At 47.8% G+C, this 22,577-nt stretch overlaps 9 protein-coding genes across 9 annotated transcripts; 4 read left to right on the top strand and 5 right to left on the bottom strand.

Annotated features, from left to right (window-relative positions):
• Window positions 1–3,263: 3,263 nt before the first annotated feature.
• N7478_003992 (60S ribosomal uL11 domain-containing protein) lies at window positions 3,264–3,856 on the bottom strand (the record flags this gene model as incomplete). The annotated part of the gene is made up of 2 exons (XM_056920206.1): window positions 3,264–3,790; window positions 3,853–3,856. 2 exons carry the CDS (start codon window positions 3,854–3,856, stop codon window positions 3,264–3,266), a joined length of 531 nt encoding a protein of 176 aa, XP_056778243.1.
• A 477-nt stretch (window positions 3,857–4,333) lies between these two features.
• sec23 (GTPase-activating protein SEC23) lies at window positions 4,334–7,026 on the bottom strand (the record flags this gene model as incomplete). The annotated part of the gene is made up of 7 exons (XM_056920205.1): window positions 4,334–4,358; window positions 4,417–4,610; window positions 4,678–5,775; window positions 5,837–6,310; window positions 6,375–6,669; window positions 6,730–6,860; window positions 6,934–7,026. The coding sequence occupies 7 exons, from the start codon at window positions 7,024–7,026 to the stop codon at window positions 4,334–4,336; spliced, it is 2,310 nt and encodes a 769-aa protein (XP_056778242.1).
• A 748-nt stretch (window positions 7,027–7,774) lies between these two features.
• On the bottom strand, window positions 7,775–9,397 carry N7478_003990 (DNA primase subunit PRI2; the record flags this gene model as incomplete). Its single annotated transcript, XM_056920204.1, has 3 exons — window positions 7,775–8,533; window positions 8,602–9,152; window positions 9,208–9,397. 3 exons carry the CDS (start codon window positions 9,395–9,397, stop codon window positions 7,775–7,777), a joined length of 1,500 nt encoding a protein of 499 aa, XP_056778241.1.
• Window positions 9,398–10,178: 781 nt separating this feature from the next.
• On the top strand, window positions 10,179–11,049 carry N7478_003989 (adenylate kinase ADK2; the record flags this gene model as incomplete). Its single annotated transcript, XM_056920203.1, has 2 exons — window positions 10,179–10,350; window positions 10,454–11,049. 2 exons carry the CDS (start codon window positions 10,179–10,181, stop codon window positions 11,047–11,049), a joined length of 768 nt encoding a protein of 255 aa, XP_056778240.1.
• Window positions 11,050–11,413: 364 nt separating this feature from the next.
• On the bottom strand, window positions 11,414–12,396 carry N7478_003988 (thermonuclease family protein; the record flags this gene model as incomplete). The annotated part of the gene is made up of 2 exons (XM_056920202.1): window positions 11,414–11,881; window positions 11,983–12,396. 2 exons carry the CDS (start codon window positions 12,394–12,396, stop codon window positions 11,414–11,416), a joined length of 882 nt encoding a protein of 293 aa, XP_056778239.1.
• A 752-nt stretch (window positions 12,397–13,148) lies between these two features.
• N7478_003987 (putative peroxisomal carrier protein) lies at window positions 13,149–14,199 on the bottom strand (the record flags this gene model as incomplete). Its single annotated transcript, XM_056920201.1, has 3 exons — window positions 13,149–13,390; window positions 13,446–13,993; window positions 14,096–14,199. 3 exons carry the CDS (start codon window positions 14,197–14,199, stop codon window positions 13,149–13,151), a joined length of 894 nt encoding a protein of 297 aa, XP_056778238.1.
• Window positions 14,200–15,512: 1,313 nt separating this feature from the next.
• On the top strand, window positions 15,513–18,256 carry N7478_003986 (calpain-like protease PalBory; the record flags this gene model as incomplete). The annotated part of the gene is made up of 4 exons (XM_056920200.1): window positions 15,513–15,563; window positions 15,632–15,996; window positions 16,051–16,282; window positions 16,340–18,256. 4 exons carry the CDS (start codon window positions 15,513–15,515, stop codon window positions 18,254–18,256), a joined length of 2,565 nt encoding a protein of 854 aa, XP_056778237.1.
• A 516-nt stretch (window positions 18,257–18,772) lies between these two features.
• On the top strand, window positions 18,773–20,238 carry N7478_003985 (uncharacterized protein; the record flags this gene model as incomplete). The annotated part of the gene is made up of 4 exons (XM_056920199.1): window positions 18,773–18,875; window positions 18,937–19,037; window positions 19,145–19,272; window positions 19,338–20,238. The coding sequence occupies 4 exons, from the start codon at window positions 18,773–18,775 to the stop codon at window positions 20,236–20,238; spliced, it is 1,233 nt and encodes a 410-aa protein (XP_056778236.1).
• Window positions 20,239–20,961: 723 nt separating this feature from the next.
• On the top strand, window positions 20,962–22,285 carry N7478_003984 (uncharacterized protein; the record flags this gene model as incomplete). Its single annotated transcript, XM_056920198.1, has 4 exons — window positions 20,962–21,359; window positions 21,435–21,522; window positions 21,587–21,812; window positions 21,882–22,285. 4 exons carry the CDS (start codon window positions 20,962–20,964, stop codon window positions 22,283–22,285), a joined length of 1,116 nt encoding a protein of 371 aa, XP_056778235.1.
• Window positions 22,286–22,577: the final 292 nt, after the last annotated feature.

Genomic DNA, 22,577 nt, shown 5'->3' with positions numbered 1-22,577 from the left:
CTCTCTCTTTTGAATAATTACCATTATCTTCTTCCCCCCTTCTCATTTTCCCTTCTTGCTTCCTCCAGCCCCATGAAGACCCACTTGATCCAACGGCGTCTCTCTCTGGCCATGCAGGCTCCATCCGGCGGCCAACGTCAGTGGCCCATTGGCTCCGCCTGCGCAACTAGTCATGGATCGGTGACGCCCCGCTGTGATGATCGAGTCGAGCCCTCGTCCACAGTGGGACTCGTGCTTACTTGGCCCTCTTTTTTTTTTTTTTTTTTTTTTTCTGACTCTACGCTGATCTTAGGTAGAGTCTAGGATATACAGAGTAGAAAGGAGAGACTTTCTCGATATACTACTATCTAGATACACTGGGAATATGCCTACTATCATATTAGGTGCTGGCCATGACCCTGGGAGACTTTCCGCTCCTTAAAGTGTAAAGTATACCGTAGACCGTATTCCTATTCCTCTTAGTCTTTCTATTTGACTCACTCTTCCCGAAACCTTTTCAATATTAATATGTTATCATGTTAGAAACTGCCGCAGAGCCCCTGTTTGTAGGTCCAATTCCGGGGTTTTGGTGCACTGTTCTGTACTCTCCCCTTTTATCAGTCAATATTGAAGTTCATACTAGTCGAAACAGGGCATACTAACCTGGGCATACTAACTCGACATACCTCCTCTTCTTCTCTGGAACTTGATCCATGTGTCAATATGATACGTACCTGCACTCGCCGGGTCACACTGGGAAATACTGTACATGCCAGCATTTTCGGGTGCCAATCGAAGCTCGATAAAATTTAAATTATTGCTGATGATCGGCAAACTCTCTTCCCTCTTCCCCACCACTCTGACAATCTGTTGGATCCTTTCCCTACACAACGTCCATTGGCATGCGGGTCGGGTTGTACAGGGCGGAACCCCAAACGCCGGCAGGTACGGCTTCATGAATGATGATTAAAATTATACATTATTATGGTAATAATATTAGAGAAAAGTAAAATAAATTCAAATCAGGAATCCTGGGTTTCAAAATCCCTGAACTAAAAGAGGGGGGACCTGGCATCTCCAACTGCTATTTGTCCAACGGTCAATATTCCCCGACCATGACACCAGGATTCCCGAAACTGGTCCTACTTAGCATACTAGGCAAGAGGATTTATTATTATTAGTACAAACAGTATGGGCTTGATATAAAACTTGAGCCTGTCACAGCCTGTCAACTTGAATTAATGCTGCTCCCTAATGTAGCAGCTGGACTCTGGAATCTGGACTAGACTCATCTTATGGATGTGGCTGTTACTAGACACACACTATGAGGGAGTAAACAAAAAATAAAATTATAAATTCCACACTTCTTGTATTTAATTTTTTTTGTCTCCACCCAAGTCCGTTGTGGACCAAGGAACATCACCCGCTATGTGCTATCAAGGCCAACCAGCAATGATCGTCGGGGTGGTGGAGACGGTCCGTGGGCTCCTACTGGGGCCTGTGAACACGCCAAAGTAATGCTCCAGCCTGAGCTACGCGGACACCGGACACGTCTCGGTGAGTCCACTGTAATGATCTGGGGGCGAAGAGCAGCCCGGGGAGCTGGAGTACGAAAGGACTTCAAGTTAACACGTGGACGGAGTACTAGTAGTAGTGATGGGTGCTTCAAGGCTGATATGGTGATTTGAAATCATCATGATCAGAGCCTGAGTCTGGATTATTATCAGTTATTTATATCTAGCTACCTATTCCAAAGCTATTTTGCTTTTTGCTTTTTTATTTCTTTGATTTAATTTGTTTTCTATATTATTTCCTGGGATAAATTTAAATTTGACCTACTTTTGTTCTAGTTTAGCTGTCGTATTCTGTTGGTCAGCCGTGTAATAGGCGCCCAATCATCGCCACGAGGAGGGGGCAACTCGGATACGAAAGTACCTCAGCCTAGGCACCACCAGCCTGCTCAGCGGGCCCTGGGTTTGATGGTGCATGGGGAAAACGGATGCGGTGTGCTAGCGACCGTTGGAATATTTTCAGAATCTGAGAATCGATCTCAACTTGAACCATGCATCAATTAGGCATTTGTATATTTCAGGAACTTGAATTGTTGGGATACGCCATACGTGCATGGTATATAGGCATTTCAGAGGGGCTTAGTAGGTACTACTACTACTACTACTACTACTACTACTAATTATATGTGTTATGTCAGTGACCCGGACTCCAGGGCTGCATCGTCATTATCCATGTATAGTAGTAGGAGCTGGTAGGTATAGTGCCCTCGTGTTAGTGTAGAGCATGCAAAATCCTGGAGACTAGACCCACGGCGCCAGGATGATCGACAGTAATATCAAAACATTTGAGCTTGAAGCTCGACATGGATGTTGTGTACGGAGTGCATGATACATGATACAGTACATGATTCGGGCGACAACAGCCGAACCCATGCAGTATACCAGCAGAGCAAATAGCACTATCGAAGCGAAGCATATCGATATCAGATTTTAAGACGCCACGATACATCACACTGGATTAACAACTAGCAGTGCAGACTGGCAATGCGGACGTCCGCGAAAAACCCACGATTTATGAAACAGGTCTTAGCTTGGAAGAAAATTTAGTGGAAACAAAAGGGAGATTGGAATTTGTTGATCATTTTCATTGATTTTCAGATTTCTACGCTCCGTGTCAAGACATGGAATGAACTACAGTTTTACTTCCAGATGAAAGTCTGAATCTTGAGATGTTGGCCACAAATATGGACCACTGCACCCACGGGAACCGACACGAGGCCAACTCCCAAGGATACCGCGGTGAGTAATGGGTCAAAGTTGCTCTCCTTTACTTAAAATAAGCCTAAACCACGTAGTATGATTGTTCAATCCTCGCAAGGAAGGAACGGTAAGGGCCAGAGTGTTGTAAAGGGTTCGGTATGAAGACGAAGCTTGCACCGGATCTAGAAAACTTTCACTATCCTCATCGCCATGAAAATGCAGCGAGAGAGATAGATGAAAGAGCAGAGGGAGGGAAAGGTATGGATGGAACTATACAGCCGAGGGAGAAGCATGCGAGGAATCCGTTTGTTCATTTTGGACACTCGCATAAGAGCGCGAAAAAAAAAGAAATGGTATCAGGTCATGACTCATGAACATATTTTCTTTTTAGGGGCAACATTCGTATTCTGCAACTAGCGCCGCTTTTATGCGGAATTCCAAGGCCGTTACAAAAGTAGACCGTTACCGACTTTCGTCCTGGAGATTGATTTATTCGGAAGGAACTGGTAATCGTTAGTTGTATGTTCCCGGGAAGGGAAAAAGGGGTAATTGGATCATACCGTCAATCTCGCCAGCCTTGATGTCGTCGGAGACATCCTTGGGGCTGCGACCATCGACACGGCAGCCGACGGAGAAAGCAGTACCCAGGATCTCGAGGATAACACCCTGGAGAGACTTGGCCATGGAGCGGTGCTGCATCTGGCGGGCAATCTCGACAATGTCATCCAGAGGGATGGACTTGGTGTGCTTGATGTTCTTCTCCTTCTTGCGGTCACGAGGAGGCTCCTTGAGGGCCTTGATAACCAGGGAAGAGGCGGAGGGAACAACGGAGACAGCAGCCTGACGGTTCTGGATGGTGAGACGGACAGTCACACGGAGACCCTTCCAGTCACCGGTGTTCTTGGCAATGTCTTCACCGATCTTCTTGGGAGACAGACCCAGGGGACCAATCTTGGGGGCCAGCGCGGACTGAGCACCGACTTCACCACCAGTCACACGCAGGTGAATGATCTTCACCTCATTGGGGTCGAACTTGGGAGCTATAAGTAGAGAGATTTATGTTAGCCGCCATTGAAAGAATTACCCAGGCGATGATACTTACGCATGGCGAGTGCGAAAGGTAGTCGATCTGTCCTTGGGTTGTCGAAAAGGTGGATGAAGAAGAGAAGAGAAAACTTTGCGAACTCGAAAACGAAAGTTATCTTCCCTGCCGCAGGGACCCACAACGGGCTTGTAAGCGAGAGGCCCGAAGAGGGAACTAGGGCAAGCCCCGTTATAAGCTTATCGATAACAACACGTGACTGCTCATTTCATCATGACTATGTACGCCGGTGCCTTAATGCCTTATGATCCACACTGGGTGAGGTGTTTGCCTCTTCCGGTAGCATGTTGATCCTCATCCCTCTTTAAATTGCTACAAGTGGGTCTTGGTAAATGATATGGCGCTGGACATTGGTATCAATCCATTCAATCTACTACTATATGGAAGCAAAAAATGAAACTTTAAATCACCGCTAAAGATACACAAGACCCGAGGGGTCGAAGACCGCCCTTTGCTCTCATGGCTGTCATCTCGTAACTGATTAGCTGGTACCGGATACGGCGAGTCTATTGTAAGGTTAGTATAAGCTCGACTGAGGAGTGTTGGCTCTTCAAGGAAACTCACTTCATCAGGTGATCCATGAATGTCTGTAAGGAGACATCGTCGGTGAAAATTGTTTGGGACGACACACCGCCACCATAGCCTCCGGTGGTGTGAGTGGTCGATGGGTTCAGCTTGGATAGAAGGAAACGAGCTTGAGAGCCACCGGCATCACAGACAATAAATCGAGGAAGAGGGAAACGGTCGGCAATGAGTTCCTATAAAATTTAGGTTAGCATCATCGTCCGTACGGAGTCAGAAATAAGATAAAGGGCAAGTACGAACCCTAGCATCTTCCTTTGGCTGCTCCAGAAGAGCCTTGAGGTTCTCGTATCCCTCTTGCTCATGGTAGCCAGCTTTGCGCCATTCGGCAATGGTCTCACCGTGGAAGATGAGAATATGGAAGAATGTGTCAAGTAGAAGAATGTGCTGTGGCTGAATGGATGCAGAATCCAGCAGTACAGCTTCACTTCCCTCAGCCTCCAAGGAATAGGAATCCAGGGTAGGCTGAATCATGACAAGTGAGTCGCCAGCATCCTCGTGGTTCAAGACATGGCGGTAGAATGCGGTCTCGTCGGGGGAGTTGTTGAAGACTTGCAAGAATTGACTTCGTCGCAAATGGAACATAAACTGGGGATAGAGAGTGAAGTTCTTTTCCAATCGGAACGATGTTGGGTCATCTTTCCGGTAGTCGGCAAAGCGTGAACAGAGCCTGATCAGCATGCGGTCCACCCAGCGGAGGACATCTGGGCCATCGTCCACTTCAGCTTTGAAAACAGCAATTCTGGCCATGAGAACCGCGGCAGCTTCCTGGTCAAAGGACTGTGCCAATGTCGGGTCACCGGCAGGTCCGCTCAGAGGCCGAGCAGTAGTAGTCACACGTAGGTGGTAATGCCCAGAGGAGTGTTGGTAGTATGTCAAAAACTGCATCATACCTCTTTGAGGACCGGGTTGAGCAGCAGCCGGGCCACCCTGGTTGGCAATCTCAAAGTAAACACCGTAACTTGAAGATGGGTCGATACTGCACATCTTCCAGGCACAAGTGTTTCCAATACCACACTCAGTCTCGCCGACAGAGCTCGATTTCTTATTAAGAGAGATGGCATGACCAATCAGACCAGTAACCTTCAATTCCTTAGTTGTGAGGACCTCTAGTGAGGCATTGAAGCCCATGAGAAGGTTATCATTGGCATCCTTGTCAAATACTCGAACAAAAGATTGTTTGAACTGAGAGGAGGTGAAACTGTCTGTCAAAAGCATGTGACCACCGGTGTAATTGGACAGGTTCTTCATTTCCAGAAGACCAACTTGATCAAGACACCCAGCGAAAATGTCGACAATGTGTCCGTTGTTGGCAGCGCGCTTGGCGAGGGCGTCGTAGAACTGTATTACATTACCCATTAACGGCGAACAGAGATGGCAAAAACGAGTATGCAAAACTTACCTTGACAGCCTTCTTGTAGTACTTAATGTTATCGCGGTCAATATCGTGGTGTGAACGAATAGGCTCCTTCAATTCAGGTGAAACGACGTGACCGGGTCCTTCAGTAGCGGCACCACTAACAAAGTTCATGATACGGGCACCAGCATTTTGGAAGGAGCTCTCCAACAGACCAACCGCAACACTAAGAGCGACACCAGTGCAGCGCAGGGGACGCTTGTCATTTGCAACGGGCCAAGGATCATGCTGCAATTGTTCGAGAATGCTGGTGATTTGGAACTCGGCCTGCTGAACGGGAAGGAGGAATCGCGCGGCCGGAGGAAGAGGGGGGCGAGCTGGTTGTTGCTGAGGGACACCTGGGCGGATACCATGAGCGAGACCCAGCATTTCCTGCACCTGCTTGGCGGTATAGTCCTTGTTTCCTCGGAAAACATAGGACTTGGCGCACTCAGTGTAGCCAAGTTCGTGTACTTGAGCCTATATGAACCGGTCAATATCCATCTACTCGTGCCTGTATCTCACAGATGATGTTTTTGCCTACCATGGTTCCGTATGTAACCAGACCGACCAGCGCATTGGGCGGCAGAAGAGACAAGCTCATGATGAGAGAGTCCTTGAGCGCCTGGAGACTGTCATCCTCCTGGCAGGTATCGACAACATAGAGGAAGATCGGAGGTGCTGGGGCCGGGCGTGCCAATTGGTACTCGATCGTGGTACTCTGAGGGTGAAGCTCGGGGGGTATTGTGTTCTCTGTGATATCCTTATAATGGGGTGGAAGGGGGTTGCGCATGAGACAGAAAGGACAGATCCAGATACGTGCGCGGATGTCGACGGTGCTAAGCAAATGGTCAATTTCACAACATATTCCGGGGACCACCAGCAATGCGGGCACCTACGCATATGGGTTGAGAACAGCCCGACAGGGTTGTTTACAAGTCACTGGCTCATATTGGAGCAATGGGGAATCGGGTTTCTCCTTGAGAGGTGTATAGACGGCAGCAATGGGGACGACCAGGCGCGAGGCTTCCTAAATCCGGGGTTTAGTGGGCTAAAGGCGATACTGAGGGGGTGGTGGGAGCTGAGCCCAATGCATTACATACCATACGAGAGCTCGGGAAAGTGTTCCAACTCAGACGGATGCCATCGCGGTCCTCCACATCACTCCATTGATCCTTCAGGGCCTCGAAATCCATAGTGAATAGAGGTGGGCCGAGTCGGTGGTCCGGTGTTGACCAAGGAGAGGGGGATGTAGATAGAGCAATTTGAGACACACAGAACCTTGATTCGGGGCAATCCCAGGCAGATTTTAAGTCAAAATACCGCACCAAAGCTTAACCCAGATCCCAATAACAATAATCCCGTCGTCAGCTCTCGGGGAAGATGATCAAGCGAGTAAAGGGAGTGTGAGGGAGCGGTTCTTCCCCATTAAGGCCAGGTTGCAGCGCTACTGGTCGCTGCGGGCACCCGGACAAACATGATTAAATTCGGTTCCGCTTTTCCAGCAATTTTCTCTTCTCTTCAATTACTTCACGCTCGACTCTTCAATAATTTTCATAATTACTGTCCGCGACTTCTGTCTTTTCCAATGATGAAGTTGTTTTTGTGTCGTGCGGAGATCGACTTGACCCGTTGCTGGGCACCTGGTTTTGAAAGGTCATTCTGATCCTTTCGGATTTACTGGGAATCAGCTGTGGTCACAGACCTCTGCCATATAGAATTTATTTTTGACTTGAAGAATGAAATGGAATGAAAGAAGAATATTTGTGAACTCTTTCCTTTGAATAAGAACAATTACACCTAGATGCTTCTCTGCACAGAATAAAAAAAACCCCATTGTACAGTTCCTTTCGCCCGCAACACCCATTCCTCAGCCTTGGACGCAGCGAAAAGAAGGCCGACATAACATCATGAACATATATAACAAAAAGAAAGATAAAAAGCTTAGTCTCGGCCAGGAGCCTTGGCCAACTGCTTGAGAAGGTAGCTGCGCTTGAAGTAGACATTAGGATGCACAATCGTATCAAGATCCGCTTGGCTCCAAGTTCCATCCTCCTTGACCTTCTTAATTTCATTGCGGTGAGACCATTCGAAGACACGGTTGCAAGCAATGTGGTAGCGCTGCTTGCCCACATCTTCTCGCACCTCGCGCAAAGTTCCCTTATCGTGGACTCCGGTAGATTGGAGCAGTCCAACAAGATTATCGACAGAGTAATGACGGTAAGGGCATCCGTGCGATTGACCAATACCAACATTATTATCACCTAGAATCTTTTGGCAGGAATAAGGTGGATATCCCCGACCACGGCGAGCATCGCCACCGACGTCTCCATAGGCGTGACGGATATTGTATTTATATTGGGAATTGAATTCGTCATCCGTTTTCCCCTTGAAAGACTGACGCCAGAAGAGAATACATTCTTCTAACGAGAGTCCAATGCCTTTGAGGAAGAGTGTATATTGCAGTCGTCCGAAATGTTTGAGGTGATTGTTCTTGCGTAGATTCGTATGCAAGCTTCGCATGCAGAGCGGGAAATGCTGCGAGAGTTGATCGACGGAACTGGCGGTGATTGCTGCACCGTCGACATGTCCTTCGCCTTCGGAGAATACGGAGTCGGCGCTACCGAAATTCTTCGACAGGTGGTTTAGGATTGGAGTCAAACGGTCATCCTCATCTAACTTTGGAAGGGCGCGGCTAGTAAGCTGTTTTAAAATCATCAAAATTAGCCAATTTCCATAGAGAGCGTGTGGGTTGCCAGTTTAAAACATACCTCTAGTGACCGTTCTAGGCGAGCAGTGAACTCAGCCATAATCATAGCAAGCTGTTCCCTGCCTGGAACATAGGCCTTTCCTCTTCTCAGGAATACCGCCCGCCGTTCAACCAGTTCCGGAACCTTTTCCCAGTCAACCTTAAACCATGTCTCCTCATCTAGACGACGCAATCCGGGTGTTGAACTGATGAGGTTTTCAGCTATCTCGTTCCGCTCTTCTTCGCTCACAGCCTCCCAGTCCAGGTTCAGGCTGTCAATAAAGGCCATTCGTTCTCGTGAATCATCCTTCTGAAAACGATACCGGAAGAGCATTGTTTCGGCACGGGCAAACCGGCGACGGAGGTCCTCGGTTGCGGAGAAAGCCAAACGGAGAATGAAATGTGAGTAGTGGTCTTTTTGACGCTCATTTTTCAACCGCTGATCTGCAGCTCCGTTGGAAGATGAGGTATTGGAGGACAGAGGGAGGTATTTTTGGAGCAGGGGAGTGATGTGTGTCGCGGTCTCCGCGGGGGTTTTGTTTCGATAAGAGCATGCTTCGATCTCGGCGAGGACTATATTACAAGGATCAGTAAGATGATTCATGGTCAGTAAATAGATTGCTGTTACTCTTGAGGCGATCAATTGCCCATTGTTCAAATTGCTCGAGGGTGATCTCTGCTGTGGGCGGCGTGTCGTACAAATTCAGACGATGAGGGTAGTCCTGCTGCTTGTAGACGGGTGTAGCGAACTGCCTTTTCTTATGATCGATTGTTGCTCGCCGTTTAGGGTCGATCCGGTGGGCGTCTTGTCGAATCATGGTGGTCGACTATACACAAGTGTTGGGGTGTGTATGGCCTTGTCCAAGATTTGCATAGGATACAGGGCCTCACGCTTATCGCTCCGGTTCACCACTAACTACGACGCGACGCGCTCCACGCGACCTCGAAACCACGTGATTTCAAATGAACAATTTAACTTGATGCCTTGGTGCCTGAATATCTTGCTGCCTTATAATACAGGCTGCATATACACCAGACTGTCATTGGTCTCCGGCTCCGTGTCAAGAGGGAAACTGCATGTGAAGAGCTCTGGAGCCCTGGAAAGCCGAAACATCTCCAATATCCACCCCCCACTTGGTGACTCGTGATGAGCTTAATCTTCCTTATATAATTGAATCTTTGATTTGAATGTATAATTCGAGTCCATGAATGATCGACCTGACGTTGCATTTCTTTTCCCTCGGAGTCCATCACCTAGGGTACTTAGTTCACCGGGGGCCAAATACAGCAAACCCCTGCAACTTTCAAGCCAGGAATTGGGGAAGTTGGGGATCAAGTACGGAGTAATAAGCACTAGATAACTTGCCCTGTGCTCATATCGAGATTGGTTGATTGGTTTCTTTTTTTCCCTTTCTGATTATGCATCAGCGATAGTCTACATACTACATTCACCTTCTACTCTACGCTTCTCTTCTTTTCCCGGGCTCAACATTACTCGGCATCCTCTCATTTACGCAGCAGTTCGAGGAACGCTCGGTATGATTTTATAGACGAGAAATCACAACACCACCAACACATATACTCTACATACATCCGAGGATGTCGCAGGCTCCCAAGCAGCTGAAGAAAGCTGCGAGGCTGATTCTGATCGGAGCACCTGGTGTCGGAAAAGGCACACAGTCAGAACGTTTGCTAGCTCGTTTTCCGCAGCTGGCCTCCATTAGCTCCGGTTCCCTTTTACGAGAGAATGTCCGTCGAAGGACGCCGTTGGGTGAGTTTTTCTTGTCGAAGTGATGGGAAGCATGTGCATGCCTTCCGTCGCTTCTTGCGCAGGTTGTTCCATGTCAATGGCTTGCTAATATTCTTTTAAACAGGCGTTGAAGCCGAGGCCGCAATGCAGTCCGGCAATTTGGTTCCCGACTCCATGATACTCAACCTCATCTCCTCCGAATTGAAAGCTAAGGGCTGGATCACCCCCTCTTCACAAGAGAAGCCCTCCTTCTCCTCTTCCGTCTCCGCATCACTTTCTACACAGCCCGACAATGAATCTTTCTCACTATCTCCTACCGCCTCCTTTATCCTCGATGGATTCCCGCGCACCGCCTCTCAAGCGACAAGCTTGGATACTATCGTCCCGGTCAATCTTGTGGTCCAGCTTATTACTCCTCCCTCTGTGATTCTCTCTCGTATCGCTTCACGCTGGGTCCATGAACCCTCCGGTCGCGTGTACAATGCCGACTTTAATGCCCCGAAGGTTCCTGGAAAAGACGACGTGACTGGGGATCCGTTGACACAGCGAGAAGATGACTCGATCGATACATGGAAGGCACGCCTGCACAAATTCGAGGAGACGAGCAGAGCCTTACTAGAGCATTATGAGCGCCGGGGTTGCTTATGGCGCGTGGAAGGTAATACAAGCGATGAAATTACGCCGCAGCTGTTTTCGGAGTTCGAGCGACGCTTCTGTTAGACAATCTGGCTAGCTATGCTATTGGCGGCAGCGGCAGCGGCAGCGACAGCGACAACATCGTTCATATCCATATACATTTGTCGAAGCGCGATATTCACCTTCGTGCGTGATACAATTTGGAGGGTTTCTTTTAATTCGGGCTTTATTATATTATACCCTGATATGCTCCCGGGGCCCGACTGGAGCACTTTGTACAGTTATGATGTTTGTACTATATCTATACACCCACCCATTAGGTCTCAAGATAGGAATAAACAAACCCCAGGCCGAATTTGAAGTTCTCATCCATTCAAATACACAGTAGTCATATCTCATCATGCATGTATATCCATCATACCATAATAATGCGAAAGCGCGTTTTTTATCACTTTGTTTTTCCTCCACTTGCCTTCTCCTTCTCCGCAGGCTCACCCATCCCCATTCGAGTCTTATATTCCCTCGGACTCTCCCAATCCGACCCAACGCGCTTATAATCCTTCCATAATCCCTTAGATCTCATCTTAGCCCACCACTCTGCTCGGCGATACTTCTTCTCCATCGCATCACCACCGAACTCGGCGCCTACTTTCGCCTCGTAAACAGTTGCGAGTCCTCGTCGAAGCATCTCGTAGGAGACATCTCGTTTTCGAAAGGGTGGGAAGTCGAATGCGCGACGTACGTACACGCTCGCCACAACCCGGTTATATTGGTCTTGGCGATAGATCGAGGCGCGGATCCGACGGTGAAGTAGGTATGAGGTTAGCCAGGTGTGGGCGTCGCGTGCAAAGGGTTGTTCGGGACGACCGAAGTGTGCGAGTTCTGGCGCGTCTACACCGGCTATTCGGATGTGAATCTATAATAGACAAGATGAATGCGTTAGGTGAAGTCCAAAGCTGGCAGATCAGATGAGAGAAGAAGGTTTCCTGTAGCGTGTGAATGTTCAGATGTACGGACCGTTTTATCTTTAAGCTCTTTCTTCGTGCTGGGAATCTTTTTCCATGGTAGCCATCCCCATCCCGCTAGTCGGCCTCCTGGTGTATGGAAGATTCTGAAGTTATCGCCATCTCCCACGCTTGTTACTTTTCCGAATATGCTACGGCGGCGCAGCCAGGAGGATGAGATGCTGGGCGCGTCGGGGACGCGACGCAGGTATCGTTTGTGTATGCGAACGGCGAATAGGATCCCGCTTGTGAGGAGAATAGTTGGGACGAGAGTTCTAGGCTCTATGAAGGCGGTCCAGTCGAGGGTGCTGTTCTGGGGTGCGGAGTTGGAGTTGGAGTTGGAGCCGATCAGTGAACTTGTCCGGTTGTTGTTTTCTTGTTGTGTGTCGTCATTGTGTGACTTGGAGCTCCATGGTGGCCATCGCATATCGGACCATGCACCTTCTGCAGTAGAGGAGATGTGTTCAAGTTTTTGAGGACTGTGGTGGATGTTGTTTGGGCGAGGTGATCGGTGTGGGGAGACCAGACTCGGGGGCCGCAGCTATCGTTGCCGCAGATACACAAGTGTACCCACTAGTACTGGCAACTTGAATGGCATGTGCTGGCAGTGGTGGCGGCCTCGACCATCCATAATAACCAATGGTAGCAACTTGAATTTGGGCGATGTAAGTTTTTTTCATTCTAAATAAATAGGTTCTTTATAAACTGAAGGGACGAAGACTTAAAATGAGACAGTCTACCAATGACTTTGTGAACTAGGTCCAAAAGAACCGAGTGTTTATATACATTGAAGTCTATGATGGAAGCCCAATGACCAAAGTCATAATCCTGTCAACAGATCATCTTTCAGACAAACAAAAAGAAGAAAGACGAAAGAAAAGTAAAGAAATCGTTTATGATAAATGTATATAAGCATTGCACAGTAAGAAGAACCGTCACGCCAAAAGGTGGAAACCGAGAAAAACCGAAGTATATAGTAAATGGCATAGATCAACAGAGACTATTTCAAAGTTGCAGGCAAGCTCGTCTTAGCTTTATCTGCGACAACATCAGCTGCCTTCTTAAGCTTATCCTTCTTCACTCTCTGAAGAGAAGCGAAGAGAACAAGGAAAAACAGTTCCATTCTGGAGCCCTTGTTAGCCAAAGAAGGTAATATAAATAATATGGGACATAGAAAGCCTACCTTTCCTTGGTCATCATAAGCAAGCCCTGTACTAAAAGGCCCTTTGTGATTTGTGGGCCAATGCCCTTGAACAGGGACATGATACCCTCGTTTTCAATGATATACCTCATGACCTCACCGAAGGTCTTGAAGGGCTTGCCCTTGCGAGCCGGTGGTGGGCGAGATTGCAAGCCCACCTTGGCAACGATGAGAGGTTGAGTAGCGATTGTCGCAAGAGCCTTGGACATGGCGCCAAGGACTATAATTGTCAGTATGTAGGCTTGGATATTGGGATAAAAGGTAGGTAGACTCACAGAAAGCCTCCCAGGGCTTCAGATTGTTCTTGCCTGGGAAGAAGACCTCTTTCAATCGCTGGTATGCACCGTAGGTAATGGCAGGATTGACGACTAGGATTAAACTAGCCTTTAGGCCTCGCCATAATCCAGTCCACCCATCTTCACTCTCGACAACCTCACGACCGGTCTCAATCAGACTCTTCTTCTCGCTTTTAGGTTGTGTTTGTTGCCGAGTGGTAATCACAGATACAGGAATGGTGAAGATCTGAGCTACCGCACCTGCGACTGCACCGAGACTGAGCTCGATAGCGGTTCCAGGAGGCTTGGGTGTTTTGTTGGAGGCCATGTAGAGAGTGCGAACCACGCTATACCAGTAGAAGTAAGCGAAGTTAGTCGAGGCCACACCGAGAAGTGAGCCTGCAATCCCCGAGTATAGACCGGTTAGTCCCTCCTTCTCGACAATCTTCGTGATCGCATCGATAGTAGATTCATAGTGTTCTTCATCGTCAGTTCCAGTTCCGTCGGAATCCTTTTGTTTTACTTGGACTTGTAATTTCGTCTTGACTCTATTGATTAGAAAGGAATCGGATTAGTTCACGGTTCTTCTGGGGCCCGCGGGAGTTCAACCAAGCCTTGGGTTGCTGAGGGGTGGGGATCATCTTTCTCACAGATCTAATGGGTATACAATAGAATTTGCCAACACCGCGCCCGTTGCACCTGCAACAGCGCTACCCCATGGGGAAAGGCGCGCAGGCTTAGATTGACCAGTCATGGTGTATATATGATGTAAAGGACAATGCCACTCAAGCAAAATACAAGAGAGAGAAAAAAGCAAGAAAAAAAAAAGCGACCACCCTCGAAGCGAGTGAAAGGGGAAACTGAGCGGGGCCTCTATGGACCTAACACGACGCTTGCTCCGAAGACCGGTGAGGCGAGGTGCCGACGAGTTGAGTTGAACGAACAGGGATTCAGAGAATTCGAGATTGGGTTATGGTGATGATCTGGGAAGATGCAATGATTCGAGTATAGTAACCGATGAGAGCCGAAGTGCTCTGATAACCACAGCACAAGCTCGCACCGGGCGGACCGCAAGCACCTCGGCGCTGTGCAGTGACGAAATGAGCCGAGGTCCACTCGGCTGTGTTAGTCAGCGTGTCCACAAGTGGATTACTTAAGATTATCAGATCTTTTCTTTTTTGATCATGGTGGAATGGGTTTAACTGCGATTGTTGTGATATATTGTGAGAAGAAAAGATATCCTCCGAGATGACAAGGCCTATTATGCGAAAAAGGGCTCAAACCACCCCAGTAGTCTAATAGTCAACTATTCATCTATTGACATCAATCTTACCCTGGCTTAACAAATATCGACACTCGATTTATCGGGCAACCGACTATTAAGGCAGTCAGGCATCAACCATGATTTTGTTACTCTCTTAAAGACATAGATATTCAACCTCGGATGATTTAGATTATATTCAATCGCTTACTTGGCTCGTTTGTGAGAGACATTTAAACTTTTATAGCCTACAACATGATCTAGCACCGTTTCCACATGTAGCTCTATACCTTCAACACATGTCAAGTGCCAGTGCCAAAGTGGATCAACAATAAGTAATTCCGATCGAATTTATGTTGGTCCTATGTATTCCTGGGTACGTTCCCACGGTTCACATGTGGTTTAGTAATACATAAAATAGGTATTCAACTAACTATATACTACTATGTACTAGTACATTTAGTAGCATATACTGCTAATACTAACCAGTTATATACTCCTTAGTAGTACTACTAAAGCTCTACCTAGGTAATAGAATTCCTTGGTCCATCCAGATTTTAATAATTGACTGCCACCTAGATATGTAGATCAATTTTCCAATTTGTCCCAAGTAGATTTCCCAAGCGTAGATGTTTTTTATTATTTATAGAGTTAAATTAATTAAAGTAGAAGTAGGAGGGGCAGGTCTTGGTCAATCGGGTAGTAACAGGCCCGACGGATCATTGCCGCACCCGAGGGTTGCGGGTCGCGTCTGCTCCCAACTCCAACCTTTATGATCTCCGGGCCTTTCGATCTGAAGTCCCAGAATGCCCGGACCGAACGGACCCACGCTACAGTCGCATGTTTCCAAAGCGCGGGTACGTCTAGAATCCTTGGTAGTCCTGTATTGTCGCCGTCGCCGTCGGAGTCGCTAACCGGCAGTTAGAAAGCCGAAGCTGTCATCGCTACCGCGACCTCTCAGAAGGCGGCACTTGCCGCCGCCATTGATGCCGCGGAGCATTATATGAGGGCTTTGCGAATAGCATTACCAGATGATAAGAATGTACTCGATACAAAATGCAAGGAACTCCTGACACGAGCTGAGAAGATTAAAACCGCGGAGGATTGGCGATTGGCTGCCTCCCCCAAAACAATCCCTGGTCGGCGTTACCCCACGTCTAAGCGGCGTCTTACAACCCGCGAGGAGATCATCATTCTTGAGGGTGCAAAGCTTAATGGGTTTATTTTTGCGCCATGGGAGCGTTCGCCATCATCGTTGGAATTCACGGCTCATGAAGGGAAGCTTTTTACGTACGTACTCGGGATAAATATGCGATCGTGATACTCATTGCTGATGATAGATAGAGACTCGCCTGATTTGTCTCTCTCAGAGTGCCAGTATGATATTTTTGCGGGATGGAAGAGGCCGCAAGATCTGCTGCGAGCAAGAAACGCAGTGGAGAATACCTCTTATGAGATTGAACCCGTCATGGCAGTCGCAAAGCCGACCGATTTAGTACAAGATGTTCTTACCGATTGCTCCGTGGTCGCGAGTCTTTGCGCAACAACTTCGCGATCAGAGCGAGGGTTGGGAACGGTATGTGCTCCCCTTCAAAGATTAAATAGACGGCGACTGATGGATTCAACCCTCCAGCATGCTTCTCCCATAATGTATCCCTGTGAGAGTGACTCGGAAAAGCCCAAGGTCTCACCTTCAGGGAAATACATCTTTTTCTTCTATTTCAATGGAAGCTTCAGAAAAGTCATAGTCGACGATCGACTCCCATCAACAAATACTAAGAGATCATTGCATGTTATTGATCGAAATAACCCCAACTTTCTCTGGCCCGCCTTGGTGGAAAAAGCCTATCTGAAAATTCGCGGGGGCTACGACTTTCCCGGGAGTAACTCGGGGACTGATCTTTGGGTGCTCACAGGATGGGTCCCTGAGCAAGTTTTCCTGCACCACGATGAGGCTACCTCTGATGAGATATGGGGCCGACTATACCCATCTTTTTCCAAGGGTGATGTGGTGTTGACCATCGGAACAGGAAAGTTGACAGAGTTAGAACAGGAGGGGCTGGCTTTGGTGAGCGAACATGACTATGCAATCCTAGGAATGAGGGAGCTACATGGTCGTCGCCAGTTCTTATTAAAAAATCCCTGGGCTGGAGCCGAGCCAGCGATGCAGAGCACAGAGATCGACTCATCCGATACCTCAAGTCCACATCTTTCGCTGTCACCAGGAACATTCTGGATGGATTGTGAGCGTGTCTTGCAGAACTTTGAAAATCTATATCTGAATTGGAACCCGGCATTGTTTAATTACCGCGAAGACATTCATTTCACCTGGGACCTTTCACAGAGTCGTGTGATTGCCGGATGTTTTGTCAAGAACCCGCAATTTTCAGTATACAGCGAGACTGGAGGCAAAGTTTGGCTTCTTTTAGGGAAGCACTTCAAGACCAACCAGTATTCCAAATCGGGGGAGGACCCAAGCCAAGAAGATGATGGGCAGGGGTTTATCAGTATTTACATCTTTCAAGCGGATGGTAAGCGAGTTTCTCTCAGTGACGGCGCGCTTCACAGAGGGCCGTATGTGGATTCACCAAACACTCTTATGAGACTTGAGATGCTCCCGAAAACAACTTATACGGCGGTGGTGTCGGAACAGTCCTTGCCATCAACGAGTCAAAACTTCACTCTATCTGCGCTATCAGAATCTCCAATATCACTCGCCCCCGCCAGAGACAGATATCTATGCCTCAATAATAAAGCAAGTGGCTCTTGGACGGCTTTGACTGCTGGCGGCAACGCAGAGTCAGCTCGATATTCATCCAACCCGCAGTTCAGTCTCCACGTCTCAGAGAGAACCGACGTCTCAATTCTTCTCGAATCAAACAACCCAGAACTTGCCACGCACGTCAAGCTCTTTTGGTCTCATGGTCAGCGGATCTTGAGAGTGCGTAGTCGAGATATGATCGCTGATAGTGGTGACTATCGTCGAGGATGTGCCCTCGCGGAAACCAGATCCCTAGAGAAGGGAGTATATACTATTGTGTGCTCAACATTTGCCCCTGACCAGCTCGGTCGCTTTAATCTCTGGATCTCGTCAGAAATCCCCTGTACTGTACAGACACTGGCATCTGAATCTGCCGGCCGCCGAGTGACTCTATCTGAAATCGGAATCCTTCTTCCAGGCAAAGACCGAATGCTCGCTTCCTTGCAAGTACCTCGTTTGACTCGGATCAAGCTTATTGCAAGAAACAAACGGTCTATTATCGGCTCTCGGCCTGTCGCGCCCTCACCTGTATTAATGACAGTGGAACGTGGACAAGGGCCATACAAAGAAGTCCTTGCAGCCTCTGAAGAGGGAACTCACTGTGATGCTGCTTCAGGCGTTCGAATTGATGATTTCGATTTGCCGCCGAATCTTGATTCGCATCACCGGGTGTGGATAGTTATTGAAAGAATTGGGGGCCCAGGAGGTCAGGTTGAAGATCATTTTGAAATCGAGGCACTCACAGAGGAGTCAGTTGAGATTGGCGAGTGGATCGTGCAAGATGCCTGATCTGTGTTCGCTTCATGAATTTGTGTCCACTTCACGGCCTCGACCCACATCGCACTGGGCTTGTGGTTTAGTGGTATAATACTCCCTTAGCATGGGAGTGGTCCGGGGTTCGATTCCCCGCGAGTCCAACTTTTTGCTTCCTGGTAATCTGGTGATGTTTTTAACAGTCGAGGAGCTTATTTTGGTGTCGCCAGGAATCGTATATCCAGTCGAAGGGGGAGAAAAATCTATCGTGGTGGGTGGAGCCTGCAGGTTTTCCCAATTTAATTATTTTGCCATCTGTGAAAATATGACTACGAATTCAGGCAATTTTATTAATGGAGCAGCCTTTCTATTTCCAAATGGTTATGATTTATGTTCACCATATCCATTATGTAGATCCCCAGTATGTTGTACATAGTAGATCCAGTATCTCCGCACGGGCGGTGGCATTATTTCAAGATCCAAACGTCATCTGAGCTTAGGCTGCTCTTCCCCACTTTCCACTTCCTCCTCCCCTGAAAAAACAACCTCACAATGGCTAGCAGTATCCCTGCAAGTCTCCGGTCAGCCGATATTGGACGATTCGCTCTGCGTGCGACGCAGGTCGAGAAGGCTAAGCCGGTCGTTGCCTATTGGTGTCAGTCTTGCCAAGGAACTCCCCCGCGACGATGTTAAGCTAATCGCAATGGGCAATACAGGCAACTTTTACATCGTGAACCAAATAATCGAAAGAGGATTACACACCTCCGACGATGAAGTCAAATTGTATACCACTGATCTGGTCGACAAGCTCGAACAAGTGCGTTCAACACTTCACGTCCTACGTCCACTTCCGTCCCTACCCCCCCGCTCCTTGGAAAACCCCACCCACGTTTCGAAGGTGTTAACATTGGAAAATGGAAATAGTTTAAAGTAGAAAACCCAGAAAATGAGACCGTGACAGATAGTATTGCAGCGAATGCATATGTGGAGCAATTTGGATTGGAGGTCTTCAACCGCGCCGAGGCAGCTATGACTGCTAACAAGGTCACCAAGTGAGCACCCATGTCAACGATAAGCGGCTCTAAGATATGAAACTGATATCCTTTCTCTCCTTCAGACAAACAGGCGATACATTCCAAGCGGCGGCAACTTTCCTCGAACTATGTCAGAACTGGGGTGATCTGGAAGCTGAAATTGCAGGGCGCATCAAGTTCGCCAAATACCATGCAATTCGAATCGCAAAAGCCATTAAAGCGGGAGAAGATCCCAATGCCACTAATCCAGTACAAAAGGAAGAAGAGGAAGAAGAAGACGTAGCTCAAATCGAGAGTTCAGATGTGCAGGCCTTCGACAAGTCCGTGGCAGAGCAGGCTTCCAAACCACGACAGGTATCTGTGGAGGAAATCCCCGACGAGGCCGATCGTCTTGGACGACAGATGGCCCATCAATCGTCGTTAGATGAATCTCTGCACCCATCCCGGACATCATCGCTACCACCAGCCACAGCTTCAACACCAGACATTCCATCTGTTCCGCGCAATGCGCCTGGCTCACCACCGCAAAGTATGGATATCGATAATACCTACTCTGGAGGCCTGGAGCTTCCTTCTACCCCATGTACTATTGGGAACTCGGCCTCTATCCCACAGCTGCCAGATACGCCTGGGTCCAGCAGCAACCACATCGCCCCCTCAACCAATGCCTTTCAATCTTTCCCTCCCCCATCCTCGAGCCTGCCTGGTGTCGCACCAGACCCAGCCTCATTTTACGACCCCTCGAGCGCTAGTGCTCATATTCCTGCACCAGCAGCTTCGCATTCTGTTCTGCCTTCATTCACTCCTGCCCCTGTGGTCCCAGTGCCGGTCGCTTCGGGTCCGCCTTCACAAACAGTCGATGATAATTCTATTACCCTTGCTCAGAAGCATGCTCGCTGGGCTGTCTCTGCACTGACGTTCGACGATGTCAACACGGCGATTAAGGAACTGAAGAATTCTCTGCGATACCTCGGCGCTGAGTAATGATTGTAGCTAGTTAATGCTTCTTCATTGATGGAATTTCATACTCACAATATCATGAACATACCTTTATGATGGCATAATATAGTAAACCACGTTTTACTACAGGTTCTATCAGGTGCCTTCTATTTCCCTTTCTACCTTTTGTACTGAAGATGTTTCCTGTATGACTTCCAAAGTAGAATGATAATGTAAAATATAGCAAATCATCTCTATCAAGCTATCCATATCAATACTGGTTTATTGTGGCCTCATGAAAACGGTCATATAAGATGTAAACCCTAAGTAACGCGCCCTTCGAAGGTGCGAAATTCCCACATATTACTTCCACAGCACATGCAGACGACCCCAGTTTTCTAGTTTACTACCTTTTGGGATCTTCGTCTACTCTTAAAACTTGCTCCCAGTGTTCTTGTTGCTACATTGTTATTCGTCATGGTTCTCTTGTGCATTTTTCATTTCACTATCTTACTTTGACCCTCCCTCACTCTCACTTTTCAGCCTCTCCAACCCCCTCGACTTCATCCACCTCTTCGACTATTCATTCCTACTATCTTTATCGTCTTCGGTTTCTTTCTCGTTTTCTTTATCTCTTACCTTTTTTCTCTTTCTTTATCCTCCCTCCCTCTGCGATCTCTGGCCACGACAATACTCTGGACCTTGTCGTCAACCACTTTTAAGCCTCACAATTGTATGGCCTTGGCTCTGAAGGAACTCTTTTAGATCATGGCTGGAACGCTTGGATGCAATAATCGTGCAAGTGGGGATGCTGACGATGTCAACGAAGAAGAAAGGGAAAGTGACACCAAATCAGACGTCTTGATGGATTGCATCACTAGCGGTGCACTTAGTGTTTCAAGCCAGCTGGATGAGTTTCGACGGTTTTTCGACTTGAAAAATGACTACTGGAATACATTTAGGGAACGAGTGAAGAAAGAGGTGGAAGATAATTCTACCTGGCAAGTTGTCCGCCATAATGACAAGCAACGGCGAATCTGCGCCAAAAAGTTTCTTGAAAAATACGGTCATCAATATTGGGGAAGCTATGAGAATCGGAGGGAATATTTGGTTACGGAGGGAGTTGAGAATGAAAAGACCTGCAGTTATCCCGATAATGGGGAAGCGTGAGTTGTTTCTACTCTTTGTGTTCTTTGCTTATGGAAATTAGTGCAGATATCCAGGATACTGACAATCAACAGTCTTGCTGCAGCGCTCGACATTTTGATGTTGAAGACGGCTAAGATTCAGACGGCTAAGACTCGCCGAGCTAGTGATGGTGTACGAGATGTGAGTGGTTTTGAAAGTCTCTCATTCTTACTTTTGTCATTGACGATCCGATTTCTTATTGCAGGCACAGCCCTCGTCGGCTACAATTCGCCCGGCCGAACTGGGCGGCTCCGCCACGGCTCCTCCAGCTGAAACGAGCAATAATAACAAGTCTGCTGTATTGAAGAAGGGTAAAGCAGTTAAGAAGGCCCAGACAGGCCCAAGTGGTATCATTGGACCCGGTACCAATGGTGCGGATCAAGAAGCAATAGATAGGACAGACAGTCCTACAGATTCAACCGCTCAACCAAGTAGGTTGCTGCCGAGCATACTTGGGATAGAGGAAAGGCCTATTGATTAATACTAATCTCGTTCTATAGTCCCTGATGGTCAAAATGGAACCCTTCGCGGCAGTCAACTCGCGACCTACTTCCTGGTTAAAAGCAACATCAGCAGCTTGCTGACTCCCGTATGTGTGCCATTTAGCACCTTCAAATCCTCGACCGATTTCATTAATCAACTTGTGGCTAAATGCTTGCCTCGTGGCTTATCTGTGAATGATTCCGAGGAACAATTTCATGACATGCAGCCTAATGCGGTGATCACCTTGCCGTGGTCATCCTCTAAGACGCCGTTTGTTCTTCGGCCGGACACGGATGATCTTGAGGCTTTGATGGCCCGACTGAGCTGTGCATGGACTGCCCAGGAACAGGGCAAGTTACAGATGTTTGGATTTGAGGTCGAAGTCATGTTGAACTTTGAAGCGAAGAATGTTCGGGCGTAAGGAAGTATTTTTTTCTTCTGTTTTTTGAGAAGCATCCCCAGTATCTCCACTAAGTCTTGTACACTAGTTATCCACTGCAGCGTATCAATGGCAATAGAAAAACCCCAGATCGATTTACTTTGGGTCCCTCGGGGCGATCCTCTTACTAGTCAGTCATTAACCATGGTTCACGGTGCTGGAGGGCGCAAGTCCGCGTTCTAAATGCTCCGACGTCAATGCGATAATCTACTGTGTGATCTGTAAGATGATACGATTATTAATGGAAATATTTTTAATTTACAATTTTTAGTTT

Source organism: Penicillium angulare, assembly GCF_028827245.1.
Source record: "Penicillium angulare strain IBT 27051 chromosome Unknown utg000004l_segment0_segment0, whole genome shotgun sequence".
NCBI lineage: Eukaryota > Fungi > Ascomycota > Eurotiomycetes > Eurotiales > Aspergillaceae > Penicillium > Penicillium angulare.
Note: the sequence above shows the minus strand (reverse complement) of the source record. Positions and strands in the feature narration are given on the sequence as shown.